This window comes from Cryptotermes secundus, unplaced genomic scaffold (assembly GCF_002891405.2).
Source record: "Cryptotermes secundus unplaced genomic scaffold, Csec_1.0 scaffold1283, whole genome shotgun sequence".
In the NCBI taxonomy this organism is placed as follows: Eukaryota; Metazoa; Arthropoda; class Insecta; order Blattodea; family Kalotermitidae; genus Cryptotermes; species Cryptotermes secundus.
The window spans coordinates 182,166-200,983 of NW_019718288.1; the positions used below are offsets into that span (position 1 = coordinate 182,166).

At 40.5% G+C, this 18,818-nt stretch overlaps 2 protein-coding genes across 6 annotated transcripts in view; both read right to left on the reverse strand.

Moving 5' to 3' along the window:
* Positions 1-7,469, reverse strand: part of LOC111875749 (prolactin-releasing peptide receptor) — a 188,727-nt gene extending 181,258 nt beyond the window's left edge. For both annotated transcript variants that reach the window (XM_023872249.2, XM_033750233.1), the window contains exon 1: positions 6,849-7,469. In XM_023872249.2, coding sequence (XP_023728017.1) covers positions 6,849-7,223 — 375 coding nt within the window. In that variant the 5' untranslated portion in view covers positions 7,224-7,469. The remainder of the gene's footprint in view (positions 1-6,848) is intronic.
* An 8,471-nt stretch (positions 7,470-15,940) lies between these two features.
* Positions 15,941-18,818, reverse strand: part of LOC111875696 (spermine oxidase) — a 44,960-nt gene continuing 42,082 nt past the window's right edge. For all 4 annotated transcript variants that reach the window (XM_033750238.1, XM_023872165.2, XM_023872154.2 and 1 more), the window contains exons 16-17: positions 18,400-18,544; positions 15,941-16,953 (exon numbers count right to left, since the gene is read on the reverse strand). In XM_033750238.1, coding sequence (XP_033606129.1) covers positions 16,816-16,953; positions 18,400-18,544 — 283 coding nt within the window. In that variant the 3' untranslated portion in view covers positions 15,941-16,815. The remainder of the gene's footprint in view (positions 16,954-18,399; positions 18,545-18,818) is intronic.

Here is an 18,818-nt window from a genome sequence, read left to right on the forward strand (position 1 = left end):
TTTCTTAGTTTCCAAATGCAGTCATGTGATTTTCTGCTAATCGTCCTATACTCATAAATTCATCGTTGGAGGCAACTTCGACACCAGCTTCGTATTATGCTTCGGCATTGTTAGTTTAGTTTAGTGTGGCCCTGGTTTCTCAGCTGTATGAACATTTCTCGATTCCGAACTGTCAGCTTCAGTAAAGAGGTCAGTAGACTTTATCGGTAACACCTCACATCTGTGTGATAGATGACGTTAATCTGCTAAGTGGATCCTGTTGTTCTTCAAGCAACCTTTTTTTTTTGACCTATCTGTGCGTCTAAATAGCGATGTTTCTGTTTTCTCTGCCTTGCTTTATCCTAGTGCCAGCCTGCAGCCACTTTCATTACCCATAAAGACAAGTACTTACAGGCAATTTCCTTTCGTAACTCAGTTATCAGATAATACCTTGCACCAGGAAATTCATTTATTTTAATTACACATGTATTAGTTAAATTGGGGTTCGATTTCTGGCAGAGGTAAGAGATTTTTCTCTTCTGTACATTGCCCAGGCCGGCTCTGGGCACCACCCAACTTCCTATCCAATGGATACAGGGGACTCTTTCCCCGGGGTAAAGCGGCCGAGACGTGAAGATGGCCACACACCTTCCTCTAGTACTCAGGTCGGAAGTGGTGGAGCTATACCACCAATCCCCACGGCGTAATGCTTAATTAATCAAACATAGGAACAAATTTAAATTTTTCAGTTCCGTAATAATTTTTCACATAAGGTGAGTGATAAGCTCGTCGCAAGGCATCTACATAGACACAGGATAACACAAACACAGAATAAACACACACACACCAAATATCCATGCCTTAAGTGGGATTCGAACCCACGATCCCAGAGTCCGAGCGAGCGAAGACAGTTCCTGCCTTAGGGTGAGGGCACACCAAAGAAACTATCAACTGCAATGCAACCGCGATTTCCGAGAACAGCAGCCGAATTCAAGCAGGCAACTGGTTTCCAGATTAGCAGGCGCACACTGAAGGTTGGGACATTAATTAATTTATTTTAATTAAGGTAAATTTGTTTTAATCATGAAATATCGCTTTCACACGCGACAGGAAATTTTGACAGAGTGCAACAATTTTAGTAAGATAGAAAACATCTGATGATGGCCGTATATGGCCGAAACATGTAGTGTGGAAAAAGGGTGAGTATACGTGTATAGCAATTTCACATGTATGTTAAATAAATGATGTATTAATGCAATGGGATGCTTAAATACAATATTAGGAAACGAAAATATTTGGTGCATCCATTCTTCTGTCACAATTTATATTCAGGTGCTTATATTGTTTCCAAAGAACTTAACTTGGATCCACACTCCATCTCCTGAGAAATTCTTTCCCAAGCCAAATACATTTTGTCCTGTCTAGCATAGTCTGCGTGGCGTTTGTCATCTGTGCCAGGCTCCCGCTCAGTTAACTGCACAAAAACAAAATTAGCAGCTTCGTCAATCTTTCGTGCCACCTTAACAAACAAATGAATCACTGAAGCGCGTTATACCACGTAGAACACCTGACACTAGGAAACCACGTGGAAACGCAATTGTGAGAAGAATGGTACGCTCTGTTGCATGGAAGTTGAGTTTCCCAGTCTTCTGCCGAGTTGCGTTGCCGTTCCCTTAATTTGCGCTGCTGAATTCAGTAACATGTGTTCAACTCAGGCTGATAACAATTCTCGGAAATTGAGGTTATGTTGCGGTTGCCAATTTCCTTGGTGTGCCCTCGCTCTTAGACTGTGACCGACACGAATTTACCTTTACTGTGCTTTAATTACGACATAAATCAGATATTAATACTTCCAACGGAATTCCAAAACCTGCTCCTACTGCTACTCTTAAACATCTCATACACTGCTCCACGTTTATCGCCTGTTCACACAAGCCATCAACTGACCCTTCTCGTGAGCTAGGTGCATCCATTTTAATATTGTGTCGTGCCGCCTAGGGCTGGAATATTTGGAATCAGAACGTATCCATTGCTATACAACGGCTAGCAATTCCTAGGCAGCGAAGCCTAGGAAATCATTGCCCCGGAAATGAAAGTCTAACAGTGGGGTTTCCACCGTTACAAACGAATTGTTTGAGGCAGACACGTATTCCCGCGTTCGTTGCGTAACAGCGGGAGAAATTAACCCTTCCACAAGGTATTCCCTATTCAGTCTGAGTGCAATATACATATAACAGTTAGTATTCGGCGGTATTCGAACTCCCGTGTGGAGGCGGGGTCGAATACCTCCACCGTGACCCTGCGAGTCGTAGGAGGCGACGAAAAGGGAAGTCTCAAATCTGAGACAGTAAAATATGATCGCGAGTCCCAAGGAACTCGGACCCGAGAAAGACCGCGCTGGCAAGGGCCACCGTGACCCTGCGAGTCGTAGGAGGCGACGAAAAGGGAAGCCTCAAATCTGAGACAGTAAAATATGGTCGCGAGTCCCAAGGAACTCGGACCCGAGAAAGACCGCGCTGGCAAGGGCCACCGTGACCCTGCGAGTCGTAGGAGGCGACGAAAAGGGAAGCCTCAAATCTGAGACAGTAAAATATGGTCGCGAGTCCCAAGGAACTCGGACCCGAGAAAGACCGCGCTGGCAAGGGCCACCGTGACCCTGCGAGTCGTAGGAGGCGACGAAAAGGGAAGCCTCAAATCTGAGACAGTAAAATATGGTCGCGAGTCCCAAGGAACTCGGACCCGAGAAAGACCGCGCTGGCAAGGGCCACCGTGACCCTGCGAGTCGTAGGAGGCGACGAAAAGGGAAGCCTCAAATCTGAGACAGTAAAATATGGTCGCGAGTCCCAAGGAACTCGGACCCGAGAAAGACCGCGCTGGCAAGGGCCACCGTGACCCTGCGAGTCGTAGGAGGCGACGAAAAGGGAAGCCTCAAATCTGAGACAGTAAAATATGGTCGCGAGTCCCAAGGAACTCGGACCCGAGAAAGACCGCGCTGGCAAGGGCCAGCAGCATATGCAAAAGACAGACCCGTCCTCTCGTCAGAGAGGGCGCCCCACAAAAATAAGACCGCAACTGTCAAACAGTAATAATTAATATCTGGTCATGAGCCCCAGATGGGGCTCGACACCAAGACTTACTGACTGACTGACCGTCAGTCGCAATGTAACTTTGACTTTAACTTTGACAGTATTCGAACCTGCGAGTCGTAGAAGGCGACAAAAAGGGAAGTTTCAAATCTGAGACAGTAAAATATGGTCGCGAGTCCCAAGGGACTCGGACCCGAGAAAGACTGCGCTGGCAAGAACCAGCAGCATGTATAAAAGATAGACCCGCCCTCTCGTCAGAGAAGGTGTCTCAGAAGAGCAAGACCGTAACTATCAAACAGTAACAAATATCTGGTCATGAGCCCCAGGACGGGGCTTGACACCAAGACTTACTGACTGACTGGCCGTCAGTCGCAATGTGACTTTGACTTTGACTTGAGACCAGCAGAGTTTTATCCGACTAGAACAGAAGAGTTCTTATCCGAAGAGAGCTAAGCTCCGAGCAGAGCAGAAGACACTTCACCAAGATCAGCGGTGCAAGTAATTGTAATAGTGAAGAGGAAACGTCTGACAACTTTACAAGTTGAGAATAATTGTAAGTGCGAGTGTCAAAGCGACTGCCCAATAAATATTCGTTGAAATCCGAGAACCCCCACAAATTTCTTGTGGCGTTGTCTAGCAAACACGCGACAATATTATTCTGCCAACTGCACCTTTGCCCGAACTTCACCGCAAAGTGGTTATCACTCTTGCTTCGTATTCGGGAAGTTCTGATTTCAAATCTGATCTTAGAGATCGAACACCTTCAATGATGTTTTCCGAGGTATTCTTCAGTCCGTCTAGCGAAACACCAGGATAATATTTCAAATTAGGTCTCGACGGTTTCCTTCCACACGTCTTTTTAAATTCATTATTCACTAATCATCTTATTATTCGACATTGTGTAATACGATCTATCGATAGCTTTCGATACATAAGCTGTAAATAAACAAATAAAGTACACATAGGACCGACTGCTATGAAGTCTAAGTATATTACATATGAGTCATACTTAAAAAAAAAGCAACAACTAAATCGATTTTTGCAGTGAGGAAAGAGAGAGAGAGGTTTTGATGTTGCTTTCCACTGTCTCCCGTTGAATAAACTGAACACGAAATCAAATTAGAATTTTTACGCTCCCACCGGTCATTTACTGAAACTCTTGAATTTGAATTGCCTTGGGCTCTCTAAAATGTGGCACATCATGCATATTTTTACATTCGTTGGGGTTGCAAATACCCTCGAAATCCTATCGTATCGTCTGTCCCTTGAGTATCACTGAGTCGAATTCAGGCACAATCAACAACCCCTATTTGAAACTGCATACAACATTTCCGGTCCTCCTAGAAAACATAATTTTATAAAACAAAACACGAAACATAATTAGACGAAATAACTAATACAGAGCTATTTGAATTCAGTGATAAGCTAGAGGAAGGTAAACCAAAACTTCAATTTTATTTCATAGACAAATACTGGTCACTTTAAGATACTGTACCTTTCACGATGTTTTTTAACTTAGACAATGAAAGTAAAATCAAAAAGTTCTCTCTCCGACATAAGTGTTCTCAATACAAATTCAAAATAAAAAGAAAAAAATATTAAACTAGAGCCAATTTGGCTAGGGGTCTGTGCGTTAAGCAAAACAGGGCGTGCAGAGCCCCAAGATTTATATTCGAACAAATAACTCTCGTCCGTGCTATTATTTAAAGGTCCACTGTTTGGATCCCCTTATTGACCATTCTGTCTGGTCGGATGTCTGGTAGCAGAACGCGGAGGCGAGGTGTAACACCAAGATCAGTTCTTATACATTCTTTGTCTGAAGTGCATAAAATTAACGTACTCAAAGAACGTGCATGTCTGTCTCATTGTAAGCATTCAGCATCTCGAATGTGTGAGTAACACTCTGGACTTGAATTCGGGAGGTAACTATTTCGAAGCCGGGATAGCGCATTCGGTATAGCGACTGGCTACGGGCTGGACGACCGAGAGGTCGGAGTTTGAGTCCAGGTAGGGTGAAGAAATGTCACTTCTCCATGTCTTCCAGACCGGCTCTGAGGTTCAACCATCTCTTATACGATGGGTACCGGCGGCTCTTTCCCGTGGGAAAAGCGGCCGGGGGGTGAAGCTGACCACTAACCTCCAACTAGTGCCGAGGTCAAGAAAACGTAGTTTTATATATCCACTACCCCATACGCCTTCATTGCGCAGTGATTAATTACTTAAGAATAGGAACAACTTTATCTTTTGCTATTTCGAAGCTCGACTACTATAAATGAGATATTTTCTGGTTTTACTCAATTCCGCCAGGAGAGCCAGTCTAGCGCAGTCCGTATAGCGACCGGCCACGATGGAGGACCAAGGGGTCGGAGTTCAAGTCCTGGTGCTGGCTCTTTCCCATGAGTGAAGTGACCGGGGAGTGAAGCTGACCACTCACTTCCAACTAGTGCCGAGGTCAAGAAAACTTGCATCTATACATCCACTCCCCCATACGTCTTCACGGCGTAGTGTTTCATTAGTTAAGCGCAGGGACAACTCAACTTTTTCCTTTTCTCAGTTCCACCAGGCAAATTCTAGGTTATTACGCTCTACTGGGCAATAGTCCTTCCTATCATATCGTTTCCAATTCATTGCAAACAAACATTTTACCCTTTGGTGCCACAGACGTTAAATAATCCATCAATAAATAAATATTTCTTATATTAAACCAAGACCGAATTCAGGATGTACTAAGCAGTAATTTACGGTTTAGACACCACGAAATTTCTATGAAGACTTGCAAAAGAAAATACTAGTATCTTCTGGGATATAACATCGTGTAGCTTGGCAGGTGTTTACTGACGTTCAGGAGAAAATTTCTGCCATAGTCTTATGGGTAGACGTGAGACTACACGATGTCACATTCCAGAATACGACACTCTTCATGGACACATCCGTGAGAACCTCATATCTCAGCTTCGCCGAAAGGCAGTCCATCTTTTTACAGCTGATTTACGAATCAAAAAGCAAGTTACTTGAATATTAAAGGTAAAGTTGTCCTTGTGCTTAACTAATTAATCACTAAGCCATGAAGGCGTATGAGGGAGTGGATGTATACATCCATATTTTCTTGACCTCGGCACTAGTTGGAGGTGTAGTCAGTTTCGCGCCCCGGCCTCTTTACTCCCAGGGAAAGAGCCCACGTTACCCATTGGACACAAAGCTGGTGGGCCCCAGAGTCACAGCCAGTCTGGACACGGTGGAGAAGAGAAAATTCTTCACCCTACCGGGACCCGAAATCCGACCCCTCGGTCGTCCAGCCCATAGCTAGTCGTTAAATCGACTACGCTATCCCGACTCCTGTTACATGTATATTATAAAACATAATTAAGAAAATTATTTAAAACAACTAAATTAAATCACAGATGTGTCAGCCCTTTAAGCATGAGCACCGACAGGATTTTATTCGAGGGGGTAATAAGAATATTTATTTTTATGTTCTCGTTTAAGATAACTAAGAATACTTATACGGGTCGCCCTAGGATTATGGACCTCTATACTCAAACACATATGAACCCATCTTTAATAATAATAAATTTCCTTAGCTTTGGTTTATTTCCATTTTAATTTTAAGTATTGAACTTTTCCACAATATCTGGGGGGAGGGCAGATGCCACGCTTTCCTCCACTCCTCCCCTCCGTGTCGGCGTCCATGACTCTGAGTGCCATAAACACAGATTTTCAGTTGGGTGCTAATGTTTCAAGAACCGTGTGGGCTGAGAAAAAGAGGGCTGCGTTGTTGCCTACCTGTAACATTGGCAAGAAGAAGCAGAGGAAGCTGCCGAAGATCCAGTTCTGGACTAACAGAATGGTGAGTGAAATCGGTAACACAAGAACGCATTTGATGATATCTGCAATGGCCAAGTTGATAATGTAGCCGTATGTTGGATTCCGGTAGAGTCTGTGCTTGGCAACAGTCCATATTACTGCAAGGTTGGATATAGTGCCCACTGCTACAACCAAGGCATATAGAAACACGAACAGAGGAAACACACGTGCTACGGATGGACGAAGGTGCGGTTTGCTAAAATCCAACCCTGAATCGTTTCTTAAACCCATGACAAACTGTGCAACTACATTCAGCCACTTGTCAGGGATTCCATTCATTTCTTCAACACGCATTTTGCTCACCGTGGAAACAAATTCTAGATAATAACACAAAAATCTGAAATACCGCAACACGGTGTTATATAATCAACACGGAAATGTATTATTTATAACGATAAGTTGTTCAGAGTGCAAATACAATGACATCTAAACGCCGAAATACAAATATTTACTGTAAAGCGGGTTGTTAGGATCTGATTCAGTGTGTGGGAGTTCTGCGCGCGAATCGCAATGCGCGGAAACAAGATTTGCTTCGTTCAAACACCGCTTCTTCCCTTGTGCATGCCCTGCTGGCGTCTGTTGTTAGAGGCAATAGCGACGCAGGTCACGCTTCCTGCTTCACGCAAGCGTCGTTATTGTAGGCAACCAGCCAATCGCTACATTACGAAGAATTACGGCAGGAAAAAAACAGATTCGCTCTCGTCCGTGTACCATCCGTCGTATGGTCTTAAGAGTGTTTCTCACAGGAAACTTCCCCACGGGCTTTATGATTCGTTTCTTCTGCGCCAGTTCTCTCCGATTATTTTGTCATAACCGAATAGTCACACTTCACCAAAATGTGCATAAAAAGTGTCTATTCTTTTATTTGTGTGTGCATATATAATATAATTTTAATTCAATTGTATATTTAGGAGCCGGGGTAGCTCAGTCTGTATAGCGACTGGCTACCGGTTGAACGATTAAGGGGTTAGGGTTCGAGTCCTGATGGGGGCAAGAATTTTTACTTCTCCACGTCGTCCAGACCGGCTCTGGGGCCCACCCAGTCTCCTATGCAATGGGTACCGGAGGCTCTTTCCCCAGGAGTAAAACGGCCGGGGCGTGAAGCTGAAAGCTCACTTCCAACTAGTGCCGAGGTCAAGAAAACGTAGGTCTATACATCCAATAGCCCATACGCATTCATGGCGTAGTGCTTAATTATTTAAGCACAGGAACAACTTTATTTTTTTAATTGTATATTTACTCGTATATAACAGATTTTTTTTCGGAACTCACATATATGGTCTCATTCAGAGAACTAAATTAAAAGCGAGCAGAGATGGCGGTGAGCATAACGATTGGCTAAGGGCTGGAAGACTCTTCCCATTACGTGTGGAGGAAGCGCGGTGATCTTCCCCTCTGCCACGCATCTGCGTGATATGATATTTCGTTCAATATATGAGCACCCTTCCCTTACATAAATAATGAGTTTTTTAAAATAATGTGATTAGAAAAAAAATATTTGTACTTTGAAGTGACATAATAAACTAGAAACTTTCGATATTGTACAAGGAATTCTGAGGAAAGAATCTACTTTCCTGTTGCATAGATTTCAAGGCCTATACATCTCATTCTTTCTGAAGCGCCTACTCTCCATAGTGGTCTCATTCCTTCAGGTTTTCCAACTAATACTTTGTAGAAGAAAGCAGTCTTCTGGGATGTGGCACCCCGTAGATGTGGTGTTAACTGACGTTTCGGAGGAACATATCGCCTCAATCTTCAGGATACAAGGAAAAATAAGAAATCCGCCAGCGAAGAGACTGTGCGAACCGATACAAGCTCCCGGATTTCTTATTTTTCCTTCTACCCTGAAGATGGAGGCGATACGTTCCTCCGAAACGTCGGTTAACACCACATCTACACGGCGCCACATCCCTGAAGACTGCTTTCTTCATAGTCACCGCCGTGAAAACCTCAAATCCTGCATAATATTTTGTAGGCCCTACATGTGTCTCACCCCATGTGTGTTACATGTCCGACCCCTGTATCCTCCTTAATCTTATTTAATTTGGAAACATTACAGATTATGAAGTTCATCACAGGACAGTTTCCTCCAATCTCATATCATTTCCTCCTTATTAGGTCTAATTATTCCACATAACGCCCTAGCGAACACTCTCAGTTTGTGTTCTTCCTTTAGGATTAAAACATAATTTTTCCCCCTCCCACGACGCAAAAATTAAAGTTGTCCCTGTGCTCAACGAATTAAGCACTATGCCATGAAGTTGTATGGGGGAGTGGATGTATAGATCCATATTTTCTTGACCTCGGCACTAACTGGAGGTAAATGGTCAGCTTCAAGCCCCGGCCGCTTTATCCCCGGGGAAAGAGCCCCACGTACCCATTGAATGGGAGGTTTGGTGCCCCTCAGAGCCGGTCCAGACGATTTGGAGAAGGGAATAAACACAGAATAAACGTATACACATACCAAACATCCATGCCTTAAGTTGGATTCGAACCCACGATCCCAGCGTCTGAGCGCGCGAAGACAGTTCATGCCTTAGGCCGCGCGGCTACTGTGAACGGCTTTTTAAAGTCTACTGTATATAAGTATATATTTATTTCAAATACAGTCTTACATAAGAGTGTAAATAATTTCAGACATTATTTGAGTAAATATTTAAAACATTTGAGTAAGTACTTAGGCATGGATGTTAGCATGTAATTTAAAATTCCTACTGCCGAACGTACATGTTAAGTGTACCCTACATACTCCTAAAATCTTCTAAATTTACGTATTGCTAATATCAAAATTATTTGATGTGTCCTATTTTATGTCTCTTATTTAATTCTGAATAATTTTTAATTACAGTGGAAATCACAATCCCACGAGTCATCAACAAAACAAATGCATATAATATGGGTATGTGGACGCCAGACACTGTAATTTGTCCAAACATATACATCAAGCAATTCACTACTGCTTACCATTTGTTGTGAAGTCGGTTAAATTATTTCAGTGAATTGCTTTACCATCTGCACCTCTTGTCCTGCATAAGCGGAGTTGGCTGCATTGCGGAAAGATGAAGTCATACTCGCGTTTCCCGCTGTATATTCTGACCTAGACTAAACGTAAAACGACACCGCCAGATCCACTCTACACTTACACACGTCTAACAGTTCCTACCCTGCGTGACACTTTGTTGAAATTTCGTTCGGTTCAAATTATGTCTTCTTCAAAACATAGAACATAACGAAGTCGCCTCGAGTTCATTAATCTTTATCTCAACTTATCAACAACTCTGAAAACAACCCCCTCCCGCCTTTAGTGACATTCTCGTTTCGATACATCGATCTCCTCATAAGTCAGAGTATCATTTCCTATCGCGATATTAAATGTCTTCTGTGTACAGCATAATTTCTTAATCAATGATCCGCAACTTCATTTATTCCATTTCGCAAAGTCCAAGTACCATTATTTCTTTTAATCACAACTGGAAACACTGGTATTTTAGAATTTCCTTTTAGCGACTTTGTCTTGAACATTATTAACTTCATTCTCTTTCTTTCTTTCTTTTATTTTTTCCTCAGTAGAGTTGTGAGGAAGAGAACTCGGAATTTAGGATTCTGCCATTGCATCTCTTAGGAATGGGGGCGCAACCAAGTGTTATAAGACCCAGATCCTTGCATATGCATAACAACCTTCCAGCCACACTATGGCCCTGGGTTTGACTCAGCCTCTAAGAGAAATGAGTACCAGGAATCTTCCTGGGGGCCATCTGTGAGCCGACTGTCTAGAAAATGCGGGAGCCTGGACGTCTCAACCCTATGGGCATTCACAGCCTGTTGCAGGTATAGCTTTACCTTTCTACTACAGTGTGAGGACGATGTAACATATACACACAGATAACACACATTCGTAGTCATACACAGTCTCCTGTTTCTCACTTCCTCACATACGCAACATGAGAGAGTAGTGTGATCATGGAAACACCAATCTTGAGATTTTGAACGCATTTACACGTTTTCAGCACCCCTTGAATATGAAAGTTATATTTGTAAAGTCGTTGTGTATGTATATATGCGTGCCTTGATAATGCCTGAATGGTCAGACAGATTTCACTCATATTTGTGAGTGGTTGTATCTAAGATGAAGCGACCATCTTCTTGGACAAAACCATCATCTTCCTTTCCTTTAGGGAGTGGATAAGAAGCTTCCACATTCTTCTCAAGGGGCTCAATCTCCATTGCAGTCATTGGGCCTAGATTTATTGGCCAGGATGCTGGTATTGTTGAGCAGGATTCAATGACCTATGCCACTGCTATGTTCTGCCATGACTGACTTCATGATTTTTTTGACTGTATCACTCATGATAGTGGTGGCATATCTGCACTAGATTACTTCTGCCTCTCCCTTACTTAAGTCTGTCTAGTCATTTGAAGTCCTGAATTCCAAATCTCATGTGGGACTGGAATTTAGTGTAAATGGAGATTCTCAAATTAACCACTTTAATAGGTCAGTTTAATACAATATTAGAATATAATATATATATATTCATTGATCTACAATTCTAATTCCAATAGGTCCACAGCAGTGTTCTCAGTTTAGGTCCAGGAAATTCATTATCTTACTAATTTTGAAATACGCTTTCAGGAATATGTTTCAGAATATGGGTTATAGTGAATGAAGGATGTTATAAAATTGGAAATTTATATCACTTATTCGTACATGCAGATTATCTGTAACACAGACTGCAATTATATTTAAATATAACCCAAGCATTACTGAACAATTCAACATTTAATCACAATGCTACAAAACATCCAATAAAGATAACAGGAAGCATCAAAATCATTAAAAGGACAAGTTATATACTGAACTGTTGCCACAAACTTTAATTTTAGAGATACAAAGTGATGTTAAAAAATGTAATTTCATGAATCAATGATCAAAGCAGTTAACACTACATGACTGACATTAATTGCTCTTGACTTTATCTGCACAGAATATTGCTTTCACTCCTTTATGATACAAACTATACCAGAATTTCCCAAATGTTTTTGTCTCTGGAACCTGTATGCCCACAAAAAATATTTAAAGAACACTAAACCAAAACTAAAAGACTGAAGGCATAAAAATTACATATAATAAAGCAGTGCTGGGATATTATGCAATGAAACTTCTGTGTCTTTCCAAATGTTTGTGAGGAATTAGCAACAATGTGTAATGGCAAAGAGGATATGATGCAGACATGTACAACTGTTTTATGGATGCTTTACAAATGTAACTGTGTTACAGAAAATACAATACATACAACAAAGTGTTTCTTACTAATGTGACAAGCAAAACACTTGTTACGTGTGTGTAGATGAAACCATCATATATCAAATCTGCAGACTGCAGGCAAGAAAATTAAATTTGTATGTGTGTCTGAAGCAAATATGAATTCTTCTGTAATTACAAATATTCTCTGAGATATGCAAATAAAATAATGCAATTTCATGAAGATGGACTAATTTGTTCTGAAGAAACATACATAGACATGATATCACACACATTTTATGCCTTAACATAGCATGGAAACCCATCTGAAGAAATTAAATATGAATGTTGTAAAATAATGACTTACACAAATGTTCATACAATTACGTGTGTCAGATGAATACACGACATTGATCCATTACTGGTAGACAGAGAGAGGGATGGAGAGGGAGAGAGACAGCATATAAAGTTCTGTACATTCCCATTGCTGTTAAAAAAATTTAAGTTGTCCCAATGCTTAATAAATAAAGCACTACACCATGAAGGCGTATAGGGGAGTGGATGTATAGATCTGCATTTTCTTGACCTCAGCATTAGCTGGAGGCAATTGGTCAGCTTAACGCCCCGTCCGCTTTGCCCCCAAAGAAAGAGCCCTGGTACTCATTGTGTAGGAGGCTGGGTGGGTCCCAGAGCTGGTCTGGACAACGTGGAAAAGAGAAAATTCTTGACCGTACTGGGACTCAAACTCTGACCCCTCAGTCGTCCAGCTCGTAGCCAGTCACTATACCGACTGCGCTATCCCAGCTCCTTAAGGTAAAGCTAGCCCTGCAACAGGTCATAAAGGCCCATGGGGTTGTGAGAAGTCAAGACTCCCACATTTTCTGTACACAATCGGCTCACAGATGGTGGTAAGGTTGTCAGTCTTATGCACCAGCCATCCTTTACCCCCACGAAGATTCCTGGTACTCATGTCTGTTGGAGGCTGAGTCAACCCCAGGGCCATAATGCAGCTGGAAGGATTAGGTCAACTGAAAAAAATTCACCTTTTCGGGAACCTGTGACCTTACAGCTTGTAGCATAATACCGCATGATTATCAAAATTTCTAAAATGTCTCTAGTTTTACATATTTTTTTTCCTAGTTTACGACATGTTTTGGCTGCACATGGGCCATCATCGCGTGCAAAAGAGTGCAACAACAGCATTCTAGTCATGAGATAGAACTAAACATTGATGTGCACAGGAGCATGGTGTCAAGCAAACAGTGCAGCGGTCTCCCAAAAAACTAAAAAAAAAGTCACCTGACGATGGCCCATGTGCAGCTGAAACATGTCATAAACTAGAAAAATATTTATGTAAAACTAGAGACATTTTAGAAATTTTAATGTATAAAATATACTTTTAGTGTCCTATTGACATTAATGATTTTAACATCATAAAGTATTAAAATACATTTTAGTGAGTGACATATTCTTGATGTCTTTTATATTGTTACATTATTGATGTGTACTTTGATAATAAGGATAATCAATAATAATAATAATAATAATAATAATAATAATCATATATCAACCTTTTCATGAAAGTTTAATTGAACTATAGTTTACATTACAGTAACAGAAAAAATGTATGAATCAGAAAACAACAAACATGTTAAAATAATTACTATAAAACCAACAGCACAATAAAAGTGACATAAAATCCTTCATAAAGTGAACACATTACTGACTATATGATGTTCTCTAAAACAGCATGATGGTGAGATCAAATTACCCATCAACACGAAACAGAAAAACTGATAAAATTCCACATCCTTCCACCCACACTTTAGGTTATGCTAACTAGTCATTTCTGCACAGTCATCCAAGTACTTGTACATTTCAAATTATCAGTCCTATTCTTAATATAACTGCCATGTTATTAAGCGTTGGTTACATAAAAAAACACTCTGTGGTCTGTAGTCCACAGGCGAACTATACTGACCCAGTGACCACTGCTTGTCGGCGAAGTTAGTGCCAAATTTAGCGGATAGAGGGTGTCATGTGGTCAGTGCAACGAATTGCCATGGCTGCTAATTTCGGTTTTCTAGACCAGAGCCGCTATTTCCTTGAAACAGCTCCTCAGTTATCCTCACGAGGCTGAGTGGACCCCGTTCCAGACCCACTACTTCTCAAAAAATCTGGTAGCACCAGGAATCGAATCTGGACCTCTGGATCTGTAGCCAGGAACTCTGACCTCTAGACCACAGAGGCGGTCCTGTTGGTTACATCAGTACATTGAAATTTCTGGGCTGAGTTACCCAGGAATGAAGCTACTGAAACTCCTGCATATGAATAGGAACACTGAAATATACTGAAATAGAAATATCTACCCTAAAACAGAATATATATTTATGTACAAGTAATACTCAGTTACACCATGAATCAGCAACCTATGACGAGCATGCTACTGAATGACATACAAAGAGATTTTTGATGGCGCGAACATAATACAAAATTAGCAATACATTTTGTTTTACATTTAAAATATGGCACTTTATCTTAGTAGGTCTGTCAAATTTCCCCATCTAAATCCTCAAATCTCACTAAAGATATTCATTTTTGTGACTTACATAAATAATATGAGAGACAAAAAGCAGTATGATTCGCATGAACATTATAATGGCAGTTGGCATCAGTAACAATACATTCATTAAAATGAGAACTTAAGTATTTTAGCCATGTATACTAAAATTGCTTTTCATTAACTAAACTGTTACTACTCAATGCAGAGTTGCCAAAATCCACATAAACCAAAACAAGTCATTTTTAACAATAAATTGTTTTCCTTTACCTAATAATACATACCGTGGTTCTGTATAGGTGTGAAACTTGGTCTCTGACATTAAGGGAGGAACATAGACTGAGGGTGTTTGAGAACAGGGTGTTGAGGAGATTATTTGGACCGAAGAGAGATGAAATGACAGGAGGTTGGAGAAAACTGCATAATGAGGAGCTTCATAACTTGTACTCTTCTCCAAGTACGTATAATTAGAATGATGAAGTCAAGGAGGATGAGGTGGGCAGGTCATGTAGCACGAATTGGGAAGACGAGGAATGCGTATAGGATATTGGTGGGAAAGCCAGAAGGAAAGAGACCACAAGGAAGACCAAGGTGTAGGTGGTTGGATAATATTGTGACATGTTGACCCCTACCTCCCCAGCTGCACGTAGCGGTAACGTAACGCTCGCGTAATAGGCGAGTAATCACCCCGCATCCTGGCAGCTATGCGCGGTGACGTCACGAGCGGAGCCGAAGATAGCCGAGCCCCCGCAACCTGGTAACTATGCAAGGCGAATCAACAGCGGTGACGTAACAGGATGACGTGGCACTCATTACGCAACAAGCAAGCACTGCAGCTATATAAGTGAGCTGCACAGTGGCTGCGAGTCAGTTATAAAGTAACAGTCGGGAGTTGTATTCAGAGTCAGTCAGCCAGTCAGTTGTATTGTGGCATTTGGAGTGTACTAATTGTGATACTGCAGATAGCAGTAATCGTAAATCAGTAATTTGGGTGATTGTAAGTGCGAATGTGAAATAAAATTCGCTACATCAAATACATCGAGAATTTATTTGTCGCGATATACGCCCGATACGCGACAATATTAAAATGGATCTTAGAGAGATAGGATGGGATGGTATGGATTGGATAGATCTGGCTCAGGATAGGGACCGGTGGAGGGCTCTTGTGAACACGGTAATGAACCTTCAGGTTCGATAAAATGCTGGGAAATTCTTGAGTAGCTGCAGAATTGGCGGCTTCTCCAGAAGGGCTCAGCTCCATGAGTAAGTAAGTAAGTAAGTAATAATACATACAATTAAAAAAGAAGCACCAAATTAGACCAGAACAAAGTGTAATTTATAGTTCTGGTAATGCACACAATATGCAGTTACTGCATAGCAGGTAGGGAAAAAATATAAATACATACTTCCAAAGAAACTATATATAAAAACTAAATATAAAATAGGAAAAACAATGCTAGAGTGGCATGCGCAGGGAAGCACTGCCGAAATAGTGACTTAAGAAATTGGAAAATCTTGCTCTATCTTGTCCATGGGTCTTTAGGTATTACAAAGCAAAGAGACTAAAAGCATGTTACTCTAAAGTTAGATTCTAGAGAAACTCGAGAAGTGCAATTAGGGGCAGTAATACAATATTCACAGCTTTCACAAAATCACCACATTAAATTTGGGCTTTATGAGCAGCGACTGCTTAATTTCAAGGTCCCACATAGTGGTTCAGTGGTTACTTATTCTGTGAAAACCACCAACAAAACATGAACAACATGACATCATCATCAAGTTTTGGACCTAAAGAAAATAATGGATATGCAGTGTCTTTGTCACAAATACTGTATATATTTACTCAGTGAAATCAGCTATGACAAAACCTCAGACTGCATAGAGGATCCCACATACCTTACACTGGGGGACATGAATGATAAAATGGAAAATGAGAACATCTCATAAAAACAGAGATGTATAGGAGTTTTAATAGTTAAAAGAATTTGTTTTGTGCAGTTTGGTAATGATTGCAGTAAAATTTATGTTTATAAAATGGAAGTCTGGGAATTCAACAACAAAAATTATGACAGCTAAGAATTATTTTTTTATAAGGAAGAACTTCTTTGACTATTGATATAGTCTAGAATTACTTTAGCCTGTGCCTGCCCTGTTTCGTATGCACCATGTGTTGTTGAGAAGTAACGCTCGTGGGTAGCTTCACCTGCTAGCAAAATGACAGGATACTGAAAAGAAAAACATTTATCTTAATAATACTATACAGCAAGTTAACTCTAATATGCATGTTAAAGTCATAATAAGCAAAATGAGTCATTTACAATACAATAATAACCATTCCCTTGGTGTACTATACACCCCTGATTTTCTGTATATGGATTAATTTTGCAGATTATCCATGCACACTTTTATTTGAATTTTCATGAGAACAAAGTGCTGAAGAGAATATTTGTCTTTAAGAGAGAGAAAGTAATAGGATGCAGAAAATTATATGAGAAATTCTGTAGTTTGTACTCTTCACTAAACATTACTAGGATAATCAAAATAAGGAGGATGAGATAAACAGGGAATTCAGAATGCATGGGCAACAGAAATGCATACAAAATTGTACTTTGATAAACTGAAGGGAAGAGACCACTTGGGAAAGCTATGCAGGAGGCTAATATCAAAACAGATCTTCAACAGGCATGAAGAGGATGTGCAGTAGATTTCACTAGATCAAGATATGGTCCCGTGGTGGGCTGTTGAGAAGATGAACCCCTGGGTTCTACATTACATTACATTCCTTGGACCCAATATTAGTCAAAATGACTGCATGATGTGGAATATGTCATATAAATATAATAGAACTGAAGTTTTCACAAGATAATACAGTGGTTACATTTGAGGCTATTCAAAAATACATCCACCTATATACTGTCAATTTATTCTGTTTACACAATCTTTAAATGGACGAGTCATTTCTTAGACAATAAGTATTCATCAACAGAGTAGAATGAATGTGTGTTCAGGTATAGCTTTAGTGCTATTTTAAATCATGCTTTTTCATCCATAGACTTTTAATATCAGATAGTAGATTACTGAAAATTTTGATCCCACCATAATACGCGCTTTTCTGAAGGCATGAGAGGTTAGCAGTTGGTTTATGGAGATATAGTGTTTGTGTTAACACTGTGTACATCCGCAGTGGTCTGAAAATGTTCTTCATTATTTGTAACGAAGTTTATTAATAAAAATATATATTCACATTGAAGAGTTAAGATCTGTACAAGAATTAAGGGATTTGACAACCATCATGAGCCTAACAATTTTCTTTTGTAATGTAAATACCTTTTTGCTGTCAGATGAATTACCCAAGAAAATTATTCCATACTTCATTAAAGAGTGAAAGTAAGCAAAATAAATAGATTTGCGACTGCCAATATCACTGATATGCAACACAGATATAACTGCATAACATGCTCTGCTTAGCTCTGGAACCAATTGATCAATATGTTTTTCCAGTTGAATGATTATCAATTTGTGAGATAAGGAATTTTGTGTTTACTGCTTCTTCTATATATTTATCATTATATCCAATGTTTAATGGATGTCTCTCATTCCAATGTTATGAGTAATTGATAACAGAGTGTTCTAAAACGGTTCTATACTAAACACAGCACTACTGCATATACCTTGCACTCAGTGGGCATATTCCCATAGCACACTTCTGCCCACACAGGCTCTGCCAGATCAGATGGCCCTCTGCTAGATACATCACACATATTTGAAGAGTTGCTGTATCCTCCACGGATGTAAGGATTCTTGTACCACTGACTCCTAGAACAGAATAAGAAAATTAGTGAGGAACCATCCCACAACTTACTAGACAGGCACAGTCAAACCTTCCAACAGATCAGATCTAATTACCAGATAAAATGTCTATATTTGTTACCACAGTACACCAGTAAGAATGGATATATGTCTGAGTTAACTAACTCCATGGAGCAGAGTCATTCTTGAAAAGTTAATATTCACTGTCAGTCATGAAATTCCTCACCTCTTCTATGACATGCAGCAACTATGGCAACTAATGTTAACTGTTGTAACCACA